General features: G+C 42.5%; 2 protein-coding genes across 4 annotated transcripts in view; both read left to right on the top strand.

Moving 5' to 3' along the window:
• chrnd (cholinergic receptor, nicotinic, delta (muscle)) overlaps positions 1–9,416 on the top strand; it is an 11,361-nt gene extending 1,945 nt beyond the window's left edge. The window contains exons 2-12 of the mRNA XM_020618870.1: positions 745–890; positions 1,792–1,836; positions 1,955–2,064; positions 2,484–2,639; positions 3,645–3,748; positions 4,364–4,564; positions 4,901–5,012; positions 6,132–6,246; positions 7,253–7,463; positions 7,591–7,709; positions 8,744–9,416. Of these exons, the coding sequence (XP_020474526.1) occupies positions 745–890; positions 1,792–1,836; positions 1,955–2,064; positions 2,484–2,639; positions 3,645–3,748; positions 4,364–4,564; positions 4,901–5,012; positions 6,132–6,246; positions 7,253–7,463; positions 7,591–7,709; positions 8,744–8,938 (1,514 nt within the window). The 3' untranslated portion in view covers positions 8,939–9,416. The remainder of the gene's footprint in view (positions 1–744; positions 891–1,791; positions 1,837–1,954; positions 2,065–2,483; positions 2,640–3,644; positions 3,749–4,363; positions 4,565–4,900; positions 5,013–6,131; positions 6,247–7,252; positions 7,464–7,590; positions 7,710–8,743) is intronic.
• A 1,054-nt stretch (positions 9,417–10,470) lies between these two features.
• The window catches only part of cip2a (cellular inhibitor of PP2A), a 20,015-nt gene continuing 11,090 nt past the window's right edge, over positions 10,471–19,395 (top strand). The window contains exons 1-12 of one of the 3 annotated variants that reach the window (XM_020618867.1): positions 10,471–10,604; positions 10,860–10,962; positions 11,833–11,980; positions 12,824–12,936; positions 13,947–14,041; positions 14,134–14,236; positions 14,855–14,977; positions 15,315–15,460; positions 15,543–15,618; positions 17,104–17,346; positions 17,657–17,819; positions 17,897–18,044. In XM_020618867.1, coding sequence (XP_020474523.1) covers positions 10,861–10,962; positions 11,833–11,980; positions 12,824–12,936; positions 13,947–14,041; positions 14,134–14,236; positions 14,855–14,977; positions 15,315–15,460; positions 15,543–15,618; positions 17,104–17,346; positions 17,657–17,819; positions 17,897–18,044 — 1,460 coding nt within the window. In that variant the 5' untranslated portion in view covers positions 10,471–10,604; position 10,860. Of the gene's footprint in view, positions 10,605–10,648; positions 10,766–10,843; positions 10,963–11,832; positions 11,981–12,823; positions 12,937–13,946; positions 14,042–14,133; positions 14,237–14,854; positions 14,978–15,314; positions 15,461–15,542; positions 15,619–17,103; positions 17,347–17,656; positions 17,820–17,896; positions 18,045–19,395 lie in introns of those variants that run through there. The other 2 variants (XM_020618866.1, XM_020618868.1) reach the window with 2 other exon arrangements.

Genomic DNA, 19,395 nt, shown 5'->3' on the forward strand with positions numbered 1-19,395 from the left:
CTACAGGTCACTGTACACTAAGACAACCAGACACAAGGACAGTTTCTTCCCCTGGGCCGTCACTTAGATGAACACTGAACCCATGACTGTATAACAGGACAACAGCCCTCAGTGCAGTAAATCATAAATAGAACTGTTGTACATAACAATCTGAAAACCATGATGTGTATATCCATCCATCCATCCATCCATTTTCCTCCACTTATCCGGAACCGGGTTGCGGAGGCAGCAGTCTAAGCAAAGATACCCAGACTTCCCTCTCTCCAGACACTTCCTCCAGCTCCTCTGGGGGAATGCCAAGGCGTTCCCAGGCCAGCCAAGAGACATAGTCTCTCCAGCGTGTCCTGGGTCTTCCCCCAGGGCCTCTCCCCCCTGATGTGTATATGAGTATATATATTTATAGATAGTTTCTCTTCCTATTTTAAATGCACACACTGTCTTGTTGCCTTACAAAAACACATTGAGAGCATCTGTACAGGAGATAAATTCCTTGTGTCCTTTAACATACCTGGCCATCACATATGATTCTGATTTATATTTTATATTGCTGTGAATGACTGCTGCTTTGAACGGGGTTTAAAGTTCATTGATCACCTACAAACAGAAGGTGAGGTTTAGTGGCTGCTCTGGAGCTTTCAGTCATATGACAGGATCTTCCTCTGCACATGGAATTGCCCAAGTGTCACAATATTATATTATAAATGTTGAGATGTCATTTTCTGTGTGTGTGTGTGTGTGTGTCAGAGAGCTGGGGCAGGAACGAGGAGGAGCGTCTGATCAACCACCTGTTCAGAGAGCGAAAATACAACAAAGAGTTGCGTCCTGTCGAGAAGCAGCAGGATGCTGTCGACATCTACCTCAGCCTCACGCTCTCTAATCTCATCTCCCTGGTACTGAACATTTTTTTGTGTCCAGTGCTTGTCAGAAAACTGGTTCTTTTCTTACAAACAGGCAAATGTACATAGTATTCACCATGACTGGGGGTTTAAAGGTAGGCTACATTGCACCGATTAAAGAGTAAACAATAACCTTTTTTCTAAACAGGAGCAGGAGTGTACCAGAAACATCTGCAATCATTAAGTTTTTAACAGTTAGTCATAGAAATGTCATCAAACACACGTTAGCGCTGAGCACCTGAAAATGTGCTGGAAATATTTGGATCTGGGGTCTTGCACTGGCTCAGGTACCCGCAAAAAAACGTGTAATGAGTAAAAAATTGGTTTATATTATTTTACAAGTAAAAATAGATTAAATGTAGATGAGTAGCAAGTGAAATAAATGTAGTTTAAATTAAGAAATAAATAAATAAAGGCGCATCCAAACGTCCAATTAAGCATATTTTTTTATCAAACCTAAATAATCAAAACATTTATTGTAAAGGTATATGGCACAACCTTTGACCCCTCAACTCACATCCAGCTAACAGAACGTCACTCAGACATCACTGCAGCCGTCACTGTGTCAAACTGCATAAACTAAAAGCAAAAATAGCCAGTGGTGAAAGCAAAATTGTGGATAAATATATAATCTAAGGCCAAGTCTTGGTGGTTACAGACAGTGAGAACAACGTTATCTTTACTGCTTGTAAACAGGGCCAGAAAGTCTATTTTTGTGCAGCTGTCTAACTTTCATTAAACTAATCTAAGAACTACTGTACATGTAGACTGATCCAACACTGTAGACCAGTGTAAAATGTTTACACCATGGCTTGTCTAGGTTCAAGTGGCTGGCGTGGGGTTTGAGTCTCCGTTAACTCTGATAGTCCGTTTCTATCTTCCCCTGCATTTGTAGAAAGAAGTCGACGAGACACTGCTGACAAACGTATGGATAGAACATGTAAGTAAATGACACTTTGATATTCTTATATTCTTTTATTTTAAATTAAGGCTGACTTTTTCTACACAAAGAGAGAAAATTTCCCAAACACTTATTCTCCAGTGTCTGTATGTGACAGACATGGGTCGACTACCGGCTGTCATGGAATTCGACCGAGTTTGATGGCATTGGGGTGCTTCGCCTGCCGCCCAGATTGGTGTGGCTCCCAGAGATTGTACTGGAAAACAAGTGAGGCTTTCTTTTTTTTTTTGCTCGTGTGCAGATAAAAAATGCCCAACATATGGCATCCGTAATAAGCACAGTATATTCCTATAATACAGGGTTCTCTCCAGGTACTCTGGCTTCCTCCCACAGCCCAAAGACATGCAGTTTAGGTTGATTGGAGAGTCTAAATTGGCCGTAGGAGTGAGTGTGGGTGTGTGTGGTTGTTTGTCTGCATGTCAGCCCTGCCTGGACCCTGCCTGGACCCTGCCTCTCAACCTTGAGTTGAGATTGAGTTGTCAACCACACATTGTTCGCTTTGGAAATATGTGGAAATCTATGCCTATTTGTCATTATTCTTAAATTATCACACCTGTTCAGTACCTTCAGTTTGCCGCTGTTCTGATCTGGATGTTTTAACCCTTCTTACCTTTTCTGTCCATCAGTAACGATGCCAAGTTCAAGGAGGCTTATTCCAGCAACATACTGCTGTACCCCAGTGGTCAATGCTACTGGTTGCCTCCCGCCATCTTCCACTCCTCCTGCTCCATCAACGTCAAATACTTCCCCTTTGACTGGCAGAACTGCACCCTCAAATTCACGTACGTTGTTTAAACCAGACACGGACTGTCACATACAGGATGTGGTACATTTACAACAATGATAAATTGAAATAGAACAGCTGAGGCAAAACGGGGATAAATAGTATGTTTCCATGTTTACTTGATGACAATGTAATACTTGTGTCCAAATATCCACTGAGTAAGTGACATGAGTCTAATGTGTATCTGAATATGCCATGTTTGAATGGCAATATGCTTGTTTGGAATATAGGAAAAATGTAAATATAGCACAAATTTTGCAAACAAGTGCGGCCGACTTGACCAAGCAAACTCTAATGGCGGCTGACTGGAGCACAGTGGGTTACCCAGCACTGGCCATGTTCTAGCTAAAGCTGTCAACCAAAACTTGCATTCAGGTTAACTTGTTAGTCACATCTTTCTGGAAACATTTGTCCCTCATCAAGGATTTCCATCTGGGAAAGGCCACACCAGTGTTTAGCCTCGTCTTGTGCCATCACCTGTCCTGTTTCCTCGTGTCTTTGCTTCTTTGATCCTCGGTTTAAGAAATTATAGTTGTTACACTTACAGCAACATTTCCTCTTGTTTCTAATGTTACTGCTCCTTTATCTTCCAACCATCTCCAAATCCACAGCATGTACTTCTTCACTTCAATGTGAAAACGTGAAATCAGGCTCTAGAGCCAGTGTGTAGTTTGTCCATTGTGGGCTACTGTAACAAACATGGCAGCATCCATAATAGGTGACCCCCTCCTATGTAGCTATAACAGGCTCATTCTAAGCTAAAGAAAACATGACGATTTTTATTTTCTGGTGATTATGCATGAATGAAAACATAATTATGCATATTATAGCCTGTTTCTGCTAATAAATCCTTCTAGAGCTCGCTCACATGCTGCACCTTTAAATAAGATGATCAAGAAATCATAGTTTAAAACCACTTCAGACACCGAAAAGTACTGAACTGTGCAAATGTATTGTGGTTTTTCAGCTGGTTTTAAACTCCATTTCCCATGTTGCTTTGCAGTTCTCTGACCTACAATGCCAAAGAGATTAGGATGCTGCTGATGATTGACACAGACACCAACTGTACGAAGGAGTGGATCGTCATTGACTCAGCGAGTTTCACGGGTACCTGTTGTCCCAGTGTCTCTCTCTGTCTCACACACACGCATCCTTGTGGTCGTCAATTACAGAGTCTCTTCATAGACTGACATTCATTTCCAGGAGACTAACCCTAACCTTAACCCTTAACCAAAGCTGAGACTTGCTCCAACCTTATACTCCATCATTTTTGTAAAATTCGACGACTTAGCCGTGGGACCAACCTCAGGTCCCCACAAGTGACTTTGGGTTCCTGCGAAGATAGTAACTCACAGATTTTGGGCTCCACAAGTATAGAAAAACAAGATCACACATGCACCCCTTCTAGGTTGAATACCAGTGTTTTGGATCAAACTTTTGTGGGAAGCATCAGGCCCAGGATTTCTGAAATACTGATGTCCCCGTCCCTCAGAAATGCCTCACATTACACATTTTCACTGTTGCCTCCCTACAGGATGGTTGAAACACTGAGACCTGTCTGTGCTAAAAGTTACATTTCTGTAAAAATGGTCACCTTAACTTTTTACAGCTGTGTTTTTACCGAAACGGAAATGTCCAGAGGGAGCAATGAGGCCATGGCCTGCAGCTTACAAGCCGCATCTGAACCTCATTCTGTCTGTTTCATGTCCCCTGTGTCCACAGACAACGGTGAGTGGGACATCATCCATCGGCCGGCCAAGAGAAACACCTTCAAGCACATTCCCAAGGAGAGCAACAAGCACCAGGACATCACCTTCTACCTGATCATCAAACGTAAACCTCTCTTCTACATCGTCAACATCATCATCCCCTGTGTGCTCATCTCCTTCCTGGCCTCGCTCGTCTACTACCTGCCCGCTGACAGTCAGTGCACACTCTCCTCCTCTAAATGCTCATTTGGAAATTAAAGGATCAGTTCACCCAAATCACAAGAAACAGTTTCTTTGTTAACCAGGAGACACTTTCCTTGTCTTCCCAGTTTTTCTGATATCACACAAACATAGCTTTTGTGATCAGGGCTTCTTGACTGAAGAAGTATTATTCAAAACTCAACAACAACTTGCTCCGTGGTCACAAAGCTCACATGTCCACACTAGCCTCTGAAACTAGTTTGGAACATACACTGGAGTTTTTTGGGGGGAGTTTAAAGCCTTCGTCAAACAGGAAATGACTGACTCAGCCCTGTGCTGGTGTGTGCAGGTGGAGAGAAGATGACCTTGTCCATCTCGGTGCTGCTGGCTCAGTCCGTCTTCCTGCTGCTGATCTCTCAACGGCTGCCAGAGACCTCCCTGTCTGTTCCACTGATTGTCAAGTACGTAACACACACACACATACTCCTATCCACATGTGAAAGCCTCAGGGGGTCTGGTGCATGTTGGAAACACCAAATACAGATGGCACAAAGCTGAGGTGCTGGTGGCAGCCATGTTGCTACCTGCTGCTGTTCATCAGCTGTAGCAGCAAATCTTTACCTAGCACAGAACAGGACACAAGCTGAAATATCTCACAAAATCCCATTTAAAAAGAGAAAATCCTGAAAAACTAGGCTTGTTTTTTATTAGTGAAAGGTGACATTTCAGAGCTTTTCAAATATTTTAAAATATCTGGTAACTCACAAAGAAGTTACACATTTCAAAGAGGAGATCCCTTCAGCTCATAGTCAGGAAAACGGCAGCCCCTTCACAAAAGGTGTGAGGAGGTGTTAAAAAGATCTGGGATGCTTTTCTTGCCTTTGATTGACAGGAGCATGCGTTTGAACTGTTTCTCTGTGTTGTTAGGTTGTATAACACTAGTGTGACTGTGGATTTTCCAACACTAGCTACAGCGGCTAAGAAGCTCCAAATGGATAAGAGTACATTTTAGCAATAACCTAAAGTAGTTTATTATGTTTAATTGGTTAATCCATTAATTTTTCCTTTGGTTATCTGACTCAGTCACCAGGTCACTATAATTCTATCACAATAAATTATTGTTGTATACAGTAAATCTGCAGGTCCTATAAAGCATTGAATTTAATTTCTTTAGTAGAAGCTATGAAAGAGTCGTAAACCCACCAGCTGTTTCTTTCTTGTTTTGTCCATCCATCAGTCCAAAACAAATTTCATTTATTCTTGTTCAGGACTTCAATTTGTATTACAACAGTTGTATTAGTTGTATGTTGAACAGAGGGAACCCTGCTGATCCCTCTGGACAGTAATGAAAAAAAACATGGCACGCTTGTGAGTAAATGAATGTAACTGCGGGCCTCATATTCTCCACGTCACTCTTTGGTACGACTGTGAGAAAACCAAAGGATCTGGACCTTTGTGGTATGAAAAAGGTCTTCAGGTGGTGAGCGCTGCAGGAACTATTAAGAACAAACCATAGTAGCACAGGGCCCAGAGATGGACGTGGTTCTACCTGCCTGATGCGAAGTGTTCACACGTGTCAGGTACCTGATGTTCATCATGGTGTTGGTCACGGTGGTGGTGCTGAACTGCGTGGTCGTCCTCAACCTGCACTTTAGGACGCCGAGCACACACGTCATGTCTGAGTGGACAAAGAAGGTAACACACACACACACACACACACTGAGTGTGTCTGCTGCAGCGTCACCGTATCACAGTGAATATCAGTTAAACAATCATAAACTTATTGCCAATTTGACTCCAGCTCAGTGGCCCCAGATGTGCACCAAATAAAACAGAAAAAAAACTAGATGACAAATAACCATCTATTGATAAATATTTACATATATACAAATTAAAAATGAGCTATTTTATGTACAGTGGTCACATCTATAAGTTATTGCTCTGTGATATTTGCTGTTATTCTTATAAGCATAGGTTCAGTGTTCATCAGAGTGATGGCCCAGGGGAAGGAACTGTCCCTGTGCCTGGTTGTCTTGGCGTACAGTGACCTGTAACACTGTCCAGAGGGGAGGAATTCAAACAGATTGTGTGCAGGGTGTGAGGGGTCTGCAGAAATCTTCTCTGCCCTCCTTTTGACCCGTGAGGTGTCCATGGAGGGAGGGCAGGCTCACACCAATGATCTTTTCTGCAGTCCTCACTGTCCCCTGGAGTCTGTTCCTGTCCTGATTGGTTGCCGAGCCAAACCAGACAGTGATGGATGAGCAGAGAACAGACTCGATGATTCCTCTGTAGAACTGGCCCCCTTGTGGTTCATGAAGGCATTGCAGGTGGTCCCTGGCCATCCAATCAATAATGTTGTTTCACTGTTGGAATTTTTTAAAACACATTTTCATGTATTTGTTGTTTGTTAATAATCCAATATAAAATAGCTAAATTGACTTTCAGGATTAAAATGGTACCCATTAGGCCTATGCACCCCACATCAGGGTCAGAGTTAGGTATAAAACATAATAAGGCTGTTGCATTGTAATGTAATCATCAGCACTAAAATGCTGTGTAATATTCACAGCACATCACAATAAATGTACATTTCTGCTTCATATATTTGGTCGGGCATGAAGATGACAAACGAAATGTGAAAGGTTTTACTAGTTGTTCCCATGTCCGTCAGCAGAAACATGAACTCTGTCCTCCTCTGCAGTTCTTCCTTGAACGGTTGCCCCGGATCTTGCACATGTCCCATCCTGCAGAGCCAGAGCCGTACTGGGACGGAGCGTTGCCACGACGATCCAGCTCGGTGGGGTACATCGCCACGGCAGAGGAATACTACAGCGTCAAGTCCCGCAGTGAGCTGATGTTCGAGAAGCAGTCTGAGAGACACGGGCTAGCGACACGGCCCACGCACGCTGCAGGTGCAGTCACACCAGTGAACCAGCAGGGTTTCACTCCACACGTCCTTACTGTGGTCTTGCGCCATAAAGTGTCCAGCACTAATTGCCACCTTTGTGCAAATCTTACAGCCATTGTGCTCTTTCGCAGTTGTGAAGCCACAGGAGGATGGAGGCGTGACGGAGCAGCTGTATGCTGAGATCAGACCAGCTGTGGACGGAGCGAACTACATCATCAAACACATGCGCGACAAGAACGACTACAATGAGGTGAGACAGGGAACAAGGGAGTGGCAAAGTGTGGGACAGGACAGGAGCGATGCTGAAAACAGAAACAAAATCACGCTTGTCTCCATCATGTGCTCTGTGATGTCTCCCGGACCTGCTGCTCGTCTGTCTGTCTAATACATTTATAAGTTTTGGGCTAACCCCTTACACAGATGAAGTCCGTCCAGCAGACTCCACCTCTTATCTAGAGCTCCACAGGCTTGGAGCAGCTGCGTATTACCTAGTCATAACAAAATGAAGAACTCCATGTGTGTGTATGTTGTATGCGTGATGTGTAACTAAAACATTCATTCAGACATAATTCTTACACAATATTAATACAAGAAAACAACTGGTGTCAAGGTACACTTTTCAGAATCAACATTATCTTCTAACCTTGAAGAGGAGCACACAGGAGCAGACTTTAAATCTTACTGAACTGCATTAATAACACACATTAAAGTCTAATAATTATCTGACTGATTTGTTAATTTCTAACAAACTAAAAGGTAACTAAAGGTAAAGAAGGCTATGAAAAGTATCTAAAGCTTATAAAGTAACTAGAGTCTATAAGACTCAAATCTTACACTAATGGGAACAGTAATAGAAAAGACTGCATTTCAATGAACCAGGGAAACCGTTTAACATTCTAATTGCATTAGGAGAAAACACTGTACACATTCCTGGTGGCTCTTCCTTGTCTGCGCCTCTTCCTTGTCTGCGCCTCTTCCCTGAGGGTAGGAGCTCGAAGTGGCAGTAGGGTGGGGGGTCACTTATAATCTGGTGAGCTTTGTTTTTTAAGATTAAGAAACAGCAGCTTTTGAAATGGCTGCCCCATCCCCTGACCTGAACGTCAGTGACGTCCTGTGGGGAGACCTACCACCTGTTGTGCATGTGCGCTGTCTGTGTGCAGCAGTGGTGCTGTCGTCTTCTTTCACTTCAAGAATGAACAGTGTGTGATTTGCCTCGATGTGCCCACCCTGCACATGACAGTGTGAACGTTAGACAAGAAGCTCTAATGGGTGCTCTGTCCACAGGAGAAGGACAACTGGAGCGGCATCGCTCGAACCGTGGACCGGCTCTGTCTCTTCCTGATCACCCCGGTGATGACCCTCGGCACCATCATCATCTTCCTCATGGGGATCTACAACCACCCTCCTCCCCTGCCCTTTGAAGGCGACTCGCATCAATACAGAAATGTTAACTGCCGGGTGCTTGAAGTGAATACATGAATCAACACATTATTACTTTGTGTTTGTGTGGGTTGAATAAACATTTACATTGAGTGGACTTCTTTACTTTTAGTATTGTTGTTATAATTAGTTTTAAGTGCTGTTCATACAGTAACAGGCCAGAGATGAACATTCAGGAGACTCTTTATGTCAGTGGATTTTAATGACATGAATGGTTTTAAATCAGCGACAGTACTGTATTTGTCACCTGCTGAGAAATGTGGGAAATGTATAAAATGTGTGAGATCTAAAGGATGAAACAGGAAAATATGTAGTTTGTTCATACGTTTTCCTTCTGGCGTCAGGTCAACAGGTAGTGAGATGATACATCTCCGGAAACAACTCAACATTTTGGACTGACCCTATGAATACGCAGCAACTATTGTCATGATTCTTTGAAAACTGAATCTATGTCTCAGTGATTTTATAAGCACAAAATGTTCAGTTCTCAGGGCGTCACGTGAACATGTGTGGCATGTCCTTGTTAGGTATTTTTAGTCAGATAGATATTGGTTAGATACTTGTATGTATTAGAAATGTTTAGAGTAGACAGGGTGTCTAGCTCAGGTTGTTAAATGCTTAGTCATGCTCATGAGTTACTGCAGGTTGCTTATGGTCAAGGATAACTAGATAGAAAGTTGATGACTGTTAGAAGACAGGATGTTTTTCTTTGCTGCACTTTGCTTGTGCTGCAGGCACCTTAGACGCTTTCCATGGGGATTTCAGATAGAATCATTGAAACCTGTGATTTCTTCATGCTGACTCTTGGCCAATCAGCCAAAACTAACATATTTGATTGGGGCTTGAGCTTTAAATGAGGTTCACATCTTTATACTGTTGTATGAATTGAAACAAGGACGAAATCCAAATAAAATCAAAGCTGGCACCGGGAGACGTCTCGGTTGACGTTTCTGTGTAGAATGGGGCTAGCCCAACCGAAGTGATATAATGTATAGGCCTGTTGTGGTTCGGGGGTCTTTCAGCTGCCTGCATGCATGTTGGAGGTGCAAGATACCTAAGCGTGTAATGTTAATTTTTACCTGTGATCAATGAATAAATCAGCACTGTTTTGAAGTTACTTGGACTGCTTCGTCCCTCAGAGTTAGCATGGTTAAAAGTACCGGGTCCAACACCTGATTAAAACAAAGATAAAGCCACGTGATATCGGAATATTTTGCGTTAAAATACGTATTAAAGTCCAGTTCGGTGACAAGCAATTTTGTCTCTGAAAAATACTTTCTCTATCAAGTTTGTTATTCCGACATCATTGTTACTGTGCATATCCTTTGTTGACAAGTCATAGCGCTGCGGAAAAGCTTCGCTCCCTCACGTTACGTGTATTCTCCCGTGGCCTCGCCCAAGACATGTAGTAGTGTGTGTAGGGGGTGGTGGTGTGATTTTTGTCATCTTAAAACATAATATGAGATTTTAATATTTGCTAAAGCGTGGTTTTATTATAAAATTCGAACACAGGCATAATATAATCGGTTGATTTGTGTTCTAGATCGATCAATATTAGCTTCACCTGCAGATGTACTCTGGCGTTTCTCCCCTTTCTTGTACATGGTCCGTTCCTTTCCCGTTCAAACCTCGAAGCGGGAGGACGTTATTACCGCTTGTTGTGTTGCTGGTTGGTTTTGCCTCGATGAAAGAAAACGGACTACAGGTAGTCTATAACAAATAAACACTGCTATAGTTCATGCAGTCGTAAATACACGATCAGGTGTTAAAATTATAAGACACGTTGAAATTGTTTCTTAAATTTACTGTTGCGTTTAAACCACAACATCGGCTTGCTAGCTAGCTAACTTAACGCCAGTGTTAGAGGTGAGCTAACACCTCTGGTGATGAACCAGTTAATTTGATTTTAAAGCACAGTATATTGTCTCACTATTCCAAACTTAGATTGAGCATTTGACAGGATGGACTTGACTACGTGTTTGAAGTCTCTACTGCTCGCTATCCACCAGTACAGCAGCTGCAGGACAGCGCAAAACGCAGCGCAGCTACAGAAGCAAGTGGAGGTGAGCTGGACTGTGCACTCCCTGTCAGACACACTGGGACGGGTTAGGTAGCTACATAGGGGTAATTGTGTAAATAATGTAACGTTAAATGTGTTTGAAAGTTACTTAAATAGCCGTCACTTCCTTTCAACAATATGTGCTCCATAATGTACACGCAAAAGGTTTAGTTTATTTTTCCTAATTTTGAAGTAAAAACAAAAACAGTACCGAAACAAATAATTGCTTAGTCAGTAGAAAATTAATCTGCAACTATTTTGATCTTCTATTGGAGTCATTTATAAAGTTAAAAAATGAGCATGTTCCTGTTCCTTTAGTCAAATGTGGGTTTATATTTTTATGTTGTTGCAGTGTGATTATTCTGGGAAGAGCAGGAGTCTGTGATGGGAGGGCTTTCCTTTGTCTTTTACAGACATTTTATACACAAGCCTATCAATTAGTTCATCAAGTATACCCTCTGCAGATCAATTGATAACACTGATACGTGATGACTGTTAGTTTCTGTTCAACGGTTTTAGAGAGGTCAACTTATTGGAGGTCATAGGTCGTGGTGCTGTGGGACGGTACCTACATTGTTTAGTTTAAATCCATGTTCACTGAAGAAGGTAGGATTAGTGTTGATGAACTGTACTGGTTCTTATTTCTCAGTTCTAAGAGAAACACTTGCAGTGAAGGAAGATGAGTTCAGCGGCTGTTGTGCAGTGACGGCGAACTGTGTGCCTGTCACTGAACAGTGTGGATGAATTGAACCAAAATGAAAATTAGTTTTAGCCTCCAGAGATAGGTGAACATGTTCATACCGTCCCTGTATACATTTGTGTTGGCAGCCTACAGTCTCTGCAGTGTACCTATTGTGTTTTTGTGTGTTTGCAGGAGGTTTCAGGTTTAAGATGTGAGCTGCTGCTGTCCTCAGGCCAGGTTTTACCCCGTGAGTGTGTGAGTGGCCTGGTGGAGCTGGTTGGAAACCCAAACACCAGCCCTGGCCTGACAAGCTCCATCATCTCCATGCTGGCACACCTCGGTATCGTGCACCTGTGTACACTGTATACCACCTTTCACACCATGCATACTTCATAATCTCTGTGCTCTGACTCTTTCTGCTGCCATTACATGGAAGCAGGGGACAGTGTCAGTGTCTGGTATTGGCAGTTTGCTAGCTTGTCACCCAGTGAGCTTACCTAATCTTACTACACAATAGGTGTCAGATGCACAAAATTAGGCTCAGAGGCGACAGTGGTGTGGTGGATAGAGCAGTCGTCTCCCAACCAGAAGGTTGCAGGTTTGAATCTTGGTGCCTGCAGTCCACATGCCAAAGTGTCCTTGGGCAAGACACTGAACCCCCCATTGCCCCCGATGGTTAGAGCTGTCGGTTGAGGTGGCGCCGTGGATGGCTGCCATTGGTTCTGTACCGAAAACAAATTCCTTGTGTGTAACATACTTGGCCAATAAAGGTCATTATCCTATTATCCTCATCCTCTTATGCAGCAGTCAAGACAACAACAACAACAACCCTGACTTGAAGCTCCACTTTGCATTGTTGGAATTTCTGTGATGCTGCTGCTGTCAGTGAGATCACTGGATGAGAAGACAAATAGTTTAAATACCAGTGCAGCAGAGTTGTTCATGCGACAAACTCCAAGCTCACCTGTTACCAGTGCTTCCTTATTCTCCTCATGTAGTGCCACTTTAGAAAGAAAACTGCCACGTCGTAGTGAGATGCTATAAAAGTAGGAAGAAAGGAAAAAAAACACTGTCAGGAATGAATCCCAGGTCAGTGAGTACGTTTCCAGAGGAAGGAAACTGAGCTGCTATCTCCTTCTAAAACAGCATCTTTGTGTTGTTTCCCGCCTGCTCACTGCTTCAGCTTCTGATGATGACAGTCGTGAGATGCTTCACAGTAGTTACAACTTCACCAGCGCCCTGGCCTCAGTCATCCACTGCCACAGTGCCACACCGGGAGAGCCTCTGGTGCTACAGGTTAGTCCATGGGTACACAGCACTTTGATTGTCCTTGATCCTCACTGGACCCTGAAATTGATAAATAATCGATTAAGTGGACTGTAGTTTATTTCTCCCAAATAGCTTTTAGGTCTTTTTTGTTTTTCTGATTCACCGTCAAACTGAAAATGGTGGATCTGTAGGTCTGACTGAGAAAAGCACCATAAACACTCTTCTTATTAGAAACATTTTGGTGTGACACATTTGCTTAATTTCTTCTTTCTCTAAAACATTTGGTCAAATATATCATCTCTACAGATTATAAAACATTCTAACAACATTTTAACAACATCCTGGATTATATCATTTAAATGTACAAACTCAGTATCAGTAAGATTTTGGTGCAAATATTCTGTAAAATGTTATATGTACATTCAGTGTCAGCAGTGAAGGCCATCTACACACTCTAGTTCTACTGATATGTACACAGTGTAAGTACAGAATGCAGGTGTTCAAGAAATAATTGTGAATTTTTTGTACAGACACTGTAAAGAAACTGTTACTGCGCTGATGATGAGAAGTGTTGGCCCATCTTCTTATTTGATGGTTCATACATATACAGTACCATACCATACAGCTGCAGCTGATCCAGCTGTGCCGCCATCATCAGAAACAGATTTCGTGTTAGATGGTGTTTCAGAGAAAGTTTATCTAATTTCTCTGAAAACTTGGCTCCTCTCTCCTCACACCTTCTGCAGTTAAAGGAACTGGAACTTCCCTTGTTGCTGCAGTTGGTTCAGTGTCGTCAGGCAGGGCATGACTGCATCCTTATGTCTTCACAGTGTACAGTATTTTCAATATACATTTTAAGTACTCTGCTGTAGAAGTGCTTTAAGTAACAGATGATGAAGTTAAGAATTCACTTGTGTAAAATGTCTTGTTTTTCCAGAAGGAAAACGAGACAAGGTGCCTCTGGTCGTGGTCGAGTTACAGTCTTTGACCTGTACATGATAATTTCACTAACAGTCAATGTGTTGTATTTGTTTCAGTGTTTACAGGTGCTGCAGAAACTTACTTACAACAATCGTGTCTTCCAGTCGACAAACTACATTCGGGAACTTGTCACTTTTCTCATGATGAATATGTAAGAGCCATGTTTCCTAGTGTTAAAGAATGAAGCTGAAAGGCTGTGGTCTGTTTCTGTAACATGGCTAACTTTGTTAACTTGTGCCACAGCCAGTCTCGCAATGATGACATCATCATGCCGTGCCTCGGCCTCATGGCCAACCTGTGTCGTGACAACCGCTCGGTGCAGAGCCACATCAAAGCTCTGGACACAGTAAGTTACACAGGATGTAAATGAGGCATCAATTTAACAGGTTTGCATCATGCATCTGTCAGATACTGAAGAGCTGAAATGATTTGTTCATTAATTAGATTGTTAATCAGCAGCACTTTTAATGAGCCCATTAAGTTTTTTTTTTTTCTTTGAGTAAAAAAGCCAACCACTGCTTTGCTGCAGCTTCTCTGCTGTTAGAATTTGCTGCATTGCTTCATCCTACACTTACTTATTTTACACAAATACAAACAAATGCAACAGTCACCAGTGGAAAAACAAATCACTATGCAGGAGAGGAAAACGACTCTACCCAGTAAAAATATATGCCTACAAACTGAAACAGATGTATGCTATTTAAAAGAGAAAAAAAATCCAATAGAAGTCTTTTTAAGGAGACAAAGATTTGACTGATGACAGTTTTTAAGCCTGTGAGAATAACATTGGTTCCATAAATCTGTAGCCTTATCTGATTGGAAACTGACCTCCAGTGGTCGCATGTTTGGGGAGATGAAAATTGACTACCTGGTTTAAAAAAAAAAAAAAAAAAAAAGAAAAAAAGGTGAATCAGTGAGTTTGCTTCAGAGTAATAATGTTTCTCACTGTGTGCGTGTTTTGTAGGAGGAGCTGATGCCGTTCTACCGCACTCTGCTCAGCTTCCTCTCTCACAACAGTCTGACCGTGGTGGTCTTCACATTGTCCATACTGGCCAGCCTTACTCTGAATGAGAAGGTTGGAGAGAAGGTGAGTGGCAGACACTTTCTTTGAGACCAGGTGATGCCTCTAAAAATTTTCTTTATTACCTCTTTATGTTAAAAGTGCACACATTGATACTGGACTCATCTTTTTTCTGATTCCTTTCTCTCTCCAAATAAGAAGGGTCATGACCGTGCAACCTTGAGGAAACCCAAATTTTGAAAAGCAATCTTGCATTTGGGAAACTTCAGAATTAAATACTGTTTAATTAATTGATTGATTGATTGATTAATGTGATTCACTTTCTTAATGAATGTCAAGGTTTTTTTTTTTTTTTTTTTTTCAACAGCAAAGTCAGCCTCACTTGTTGTGTGTTTTCCATCAGGTCTTTGACACAAAGAACATCCACCAGACTTTTCAGCTTGTCTTCAACATCATTGTGAACGGCGATGGTACTCTGACAAGAAAATACTCAGTTGACCTTTTGGTTGACCTGTTGAAGAACCCCAAGATAGCTGATTTTCTGACTAGGTACACACACACACACACACCTTCCTTCATGGTCAGCTGACTGACGTGATGTAATGTTAAAAAAGTATTCTTTTGTTTTTAGGTATAAGCACTTCTCAGCGTGTGTGTCTCAGGTTTTAGGACTTCTGCAGTCAAAAGACCCAGACTCTGCAGCCAAGGTGAGATGCTGTTAACATGCCACACATTACTGTGCTTGTCTTCATAAGTCACCTTACTGTACAGATGCACACTGAAACCATCATGTGTCTAAAGCGTGCTCGCTGTGTTGGTCACTTAAAGATGGCACATCACATTATGCCTTGTCATGCAATGCTTTGCAGCTGCAGTAAACACTGACCCGTTCTGTCATGCAAGTATTTTTTTGCCTTCATTTAGTAAAAAGTAGTGATAACAAAGAGGACAGAGGTGGGGTGACATGCAACAGAAGTTCCCAGCTGTGTGTTGTGATTTCAGTCGATCCCCTAGTGCCTTGTAAAAGATTAATGCCAGTACATGCTGCAATCTGCTTGTTGTCACACACAGTTGGATGTTTTCTGGTTCGGGCGGTCCACGTCAGCACATCCGCTCTGAAATAAAATAATGTGTGCTGCATTAAAATCTCAGCTTTAACTCAAGCAGGGTTCCATTGGTGTAGAAAGACCTGTGTGGGAGATAAAGGGGGACTGTCTCTGCCTGATCACTTACCTCTTCTCTCCTCATCTGGCCCTCTCTGAGCTCCGTCCCTAATCCATGTTCCCTCTCTTTCCATGGAGGTGAACAAATTCTCTTTCTGGTGACTCTCATAATCTAAGGTTTTTTTTTTTGTGGTTGCTAAATTACCTCCTCAACAATTCGCTGGTCTCTGGTGCTTCACTCAGCCTAACTGAAAGTGAGACGTGAACGGTCCAGCATCAGAGCAGCTGTCAGTCATCGGCTCCCGAGGAGCTGAATAGACAAACGTCTTCATAAGGCCGACCGACAGCAGAAATGTGCTGGACAACAATAGTTGTATACGTGTGTCAGTGACGCATTTGATAAAATGGAGTTCTGTCTGCTGAAAAACAGATCTACAAGCGCACTCTGCCTGAATTGCACCTGTGTATGTGGTGTGCCGTGTTTTATGGGCTTCTCGGCCAAGTCACTGAGGCACTTGATTAAATGATGGATTGGTTTTATCAAGTCTTTTGCTGTGGAGGCAAAGATTTTGGTGTGATGCACCATGGAGAAATGTTTCCAGTGGAAACACTGAGTCCTTTTAACACATAGTGCCTGAAGTGGTTCAGAGTAAATGTACAGATGCTCCTGCACTCAAACAGAATGATCACAGGTAATATTTAGTGCAAAATCCTGTTCAGTTGATGCCTGCCTGAAGACTTGAACCCACAGATGTCAGCAGTCTTTGTCTCTCTCCTCATGATGCAGCCTGCTTTAGGGCCGATCTTGATGCCGCTGTTATGATTTGGAAGTGGAAATAGGAAATGTGACATCATAAAACAACTTGTGCAGCTAAAACACAGAATAGTGACCCAAGCACTTCAAATAATTTAAGCTGTCAAGTACTGAGAGCTGCTGTTGCACTTACTTTCATGTTCCATTAACCTGCCAAATGTTTTCTTGACTTTTGGCCTAACTGAAAAGACAGAAGCTAGTTTTTGTTGTTACAGGTATTGGAGCTCCTCCTGGCCATGTGCAGTGTCTCGGGTCTGCGTCTGCGTCTGTGTGAGGTGCTATTCTCAAGACCGGCAGGAGCCAAATGTAGAGCTGTCAGCCGCATACAAGCAGTGGGGCTGGACGTGGGGCACAAGCCAGAGTCTGGAGTGACCCTGGTGCAGTGGCTGAGCTCGCCTGTGGAAGGTGCCGAGTCCTGCTCACTTCAGGCCCTGCAGCTGCTGACTGAGTTGCTGGAGGTACGACAGCTGCATTCAAAAACTTCTGGAGATTTCAGCTTCATTTTGCAGACCTTTACATAATAGATTATTTAGTTCCAGTTTCAAGGTTGAGCTTTGAATCTAACTCAAAATGACTGAGGCTCTGTTCCCATCACGCCTTAATGTTCAGTTCTAATGTTTTAGTCAGAGGAAAGACATCAGATTTGGGAAACTTTACATGTGGACGTGGTTTAATAGGTCCAGGGAAATGTTGTCTGTGCCCCCAGATTTTCACCCTTTTACTTTGTCATTACATCTCTGTCCTCGGTCTGTTTTCCTCTCTGTCCAGGAGGCGCTGCGACAAGAGAGCCTGGCTGATGGTGTGCTGAGTTTTGTGGAAATGCTGCTCCCAGTCCTGTTACAGCTGCTGAAAGGTGTGGATCCTCCAAAGGGAGATGCTCACCTGAGGAAGCACTGCCGTCGCGTCACACACGTTACCAGTCTTCTGCTCAATATCCGTTACCTGACCGACCTGCTGTTTATGTGCATTTGTGTGTGTCTGTTAGTTTTGAAACCTTAACTCCTCCACCCATGTGTGCCGAGGACTCCACCAGGTGTTTTGTGTCTGCTCAGGTGAGTGCTCAGTTCTGCCTCTCGGTGGTGGAATCCCTCCTCTCCTGTTGCCATAGCAGCAGCCCCCTTACCTGCCTGCCTCCTGGCTCCGACAGTGACCTCAGGTGAGTGGATGCTGTAGTTGGGATCACTGGGTTGGCTCAGACACCTGTAGATGTTTTTATGATGGGAGGTTGTTAATGTACTGGCTCAGCCATATTGTGATCCAGACTGTGGTTGTGCAGGATGTATTCACATCCTTTACTTGAAGTAAAAATACCACACTGTAAAATTGCTGGTTATTAATCATTGATTGCTAATGAAATGTTCATGGACAGATTATAGGACAGTAGTTGATTGACAAATAATTGCAGCTGTTTCCTATTTGGTAGCATCATTTTTTTTTTTACAGCTCTGAACAAATAAGACTTGAAGCTAAAAATGGGCTTCAGGTCACAACTACTGGGGTGTACATGTGAGTGATGTGCCAGCTCACACCCAGGCAGTGTAGGCAGCTGGACTGATTATTATAGCAGCCTACAGGCTGTGTGACACAAGTGTCTCAAAAACACGAGTCTGCAGAAAATACAGGACTGTAATTCTACATATGGATCAGAATTGGATCAGCTCTGTTGTAGCCGATACCGATCCTGTGACATTGGCCTGAATCGGCACTCATACAATGCTTTGTATCGGATTGGGACATCCCTACTCCTCATCCTTTATATGCAGAAATCTTCATTAGTCCCTACAGCTGTCGGATAAATGCAGTGAGTACACGTGGAAGTGTAGTAAAAGTACTGAAATGTAGTGGAGTAGCAGTGTAAAGTGGCATGAAAAAATACTCAAGTATAAGTACCTCAACTTCTTACTTGAGTGAAATACATGTACTTGGTCACATTCCACCACTACAGTTAATCATAATGTAGGCTTTTTTTTTTTTTATTGAAACAAAGAAACATTAACAAAACAGTACCGAACATGGGAGACACGACAACAGTTACATGACATTACAAAAGGATATAGAGTGTTTAAAGAGGTAGTGTGTGAAGTGTGGGTATTTCCAACTTATGCAGTTTATGAAATGCAAGAAAGGGAAAAGGAGGGGAAGTAAATAATTTTTTTTTTCAATAATAATGATGAGAACAGTACTACTAATAAAATTAACTTGTAACATTTTAGAGGTTGGTGGGAATGTGTGTGGTCTCAGCCCCAGGTATTTCATTCAAGTTGAAATGTGTTAAAAATGGGTTCCATGTGTCATAAAAAGCAGATAAACTATTCTTGTGAGTGGATGCCATTTTCTCTAATGTGATGTATTCTGTCAGAAGGTTGGTCCAGTGGTTTATGTGTAGTGATTTTTTTGATTTCCAATTTTGAAAGATTGTTTGCTTGGCAATAGCTAGAGAAATGAGTGGGTTTTTATATTTAATTGGTAGGTGGTCGATTTCTATGATATTACCGAGTAAGCAAAGT

The sequence above is a fragment of the Monopterus albus genome, unplaced genomic scaffold (assembly GCF_001952655.1).
Source record: "Monopterus albus unplaced genomic scaffold, M_albus_1.0 scaffold209.1, whole genome shotgun sequence".
Classification (NCBI taxonomy): domain Eukaryota; kingdom Metazoa; phylum Chordata; class Actinopteri; order Synbranchiformes; family Synbranchidae; genus Monopterus; species Monopterus albus.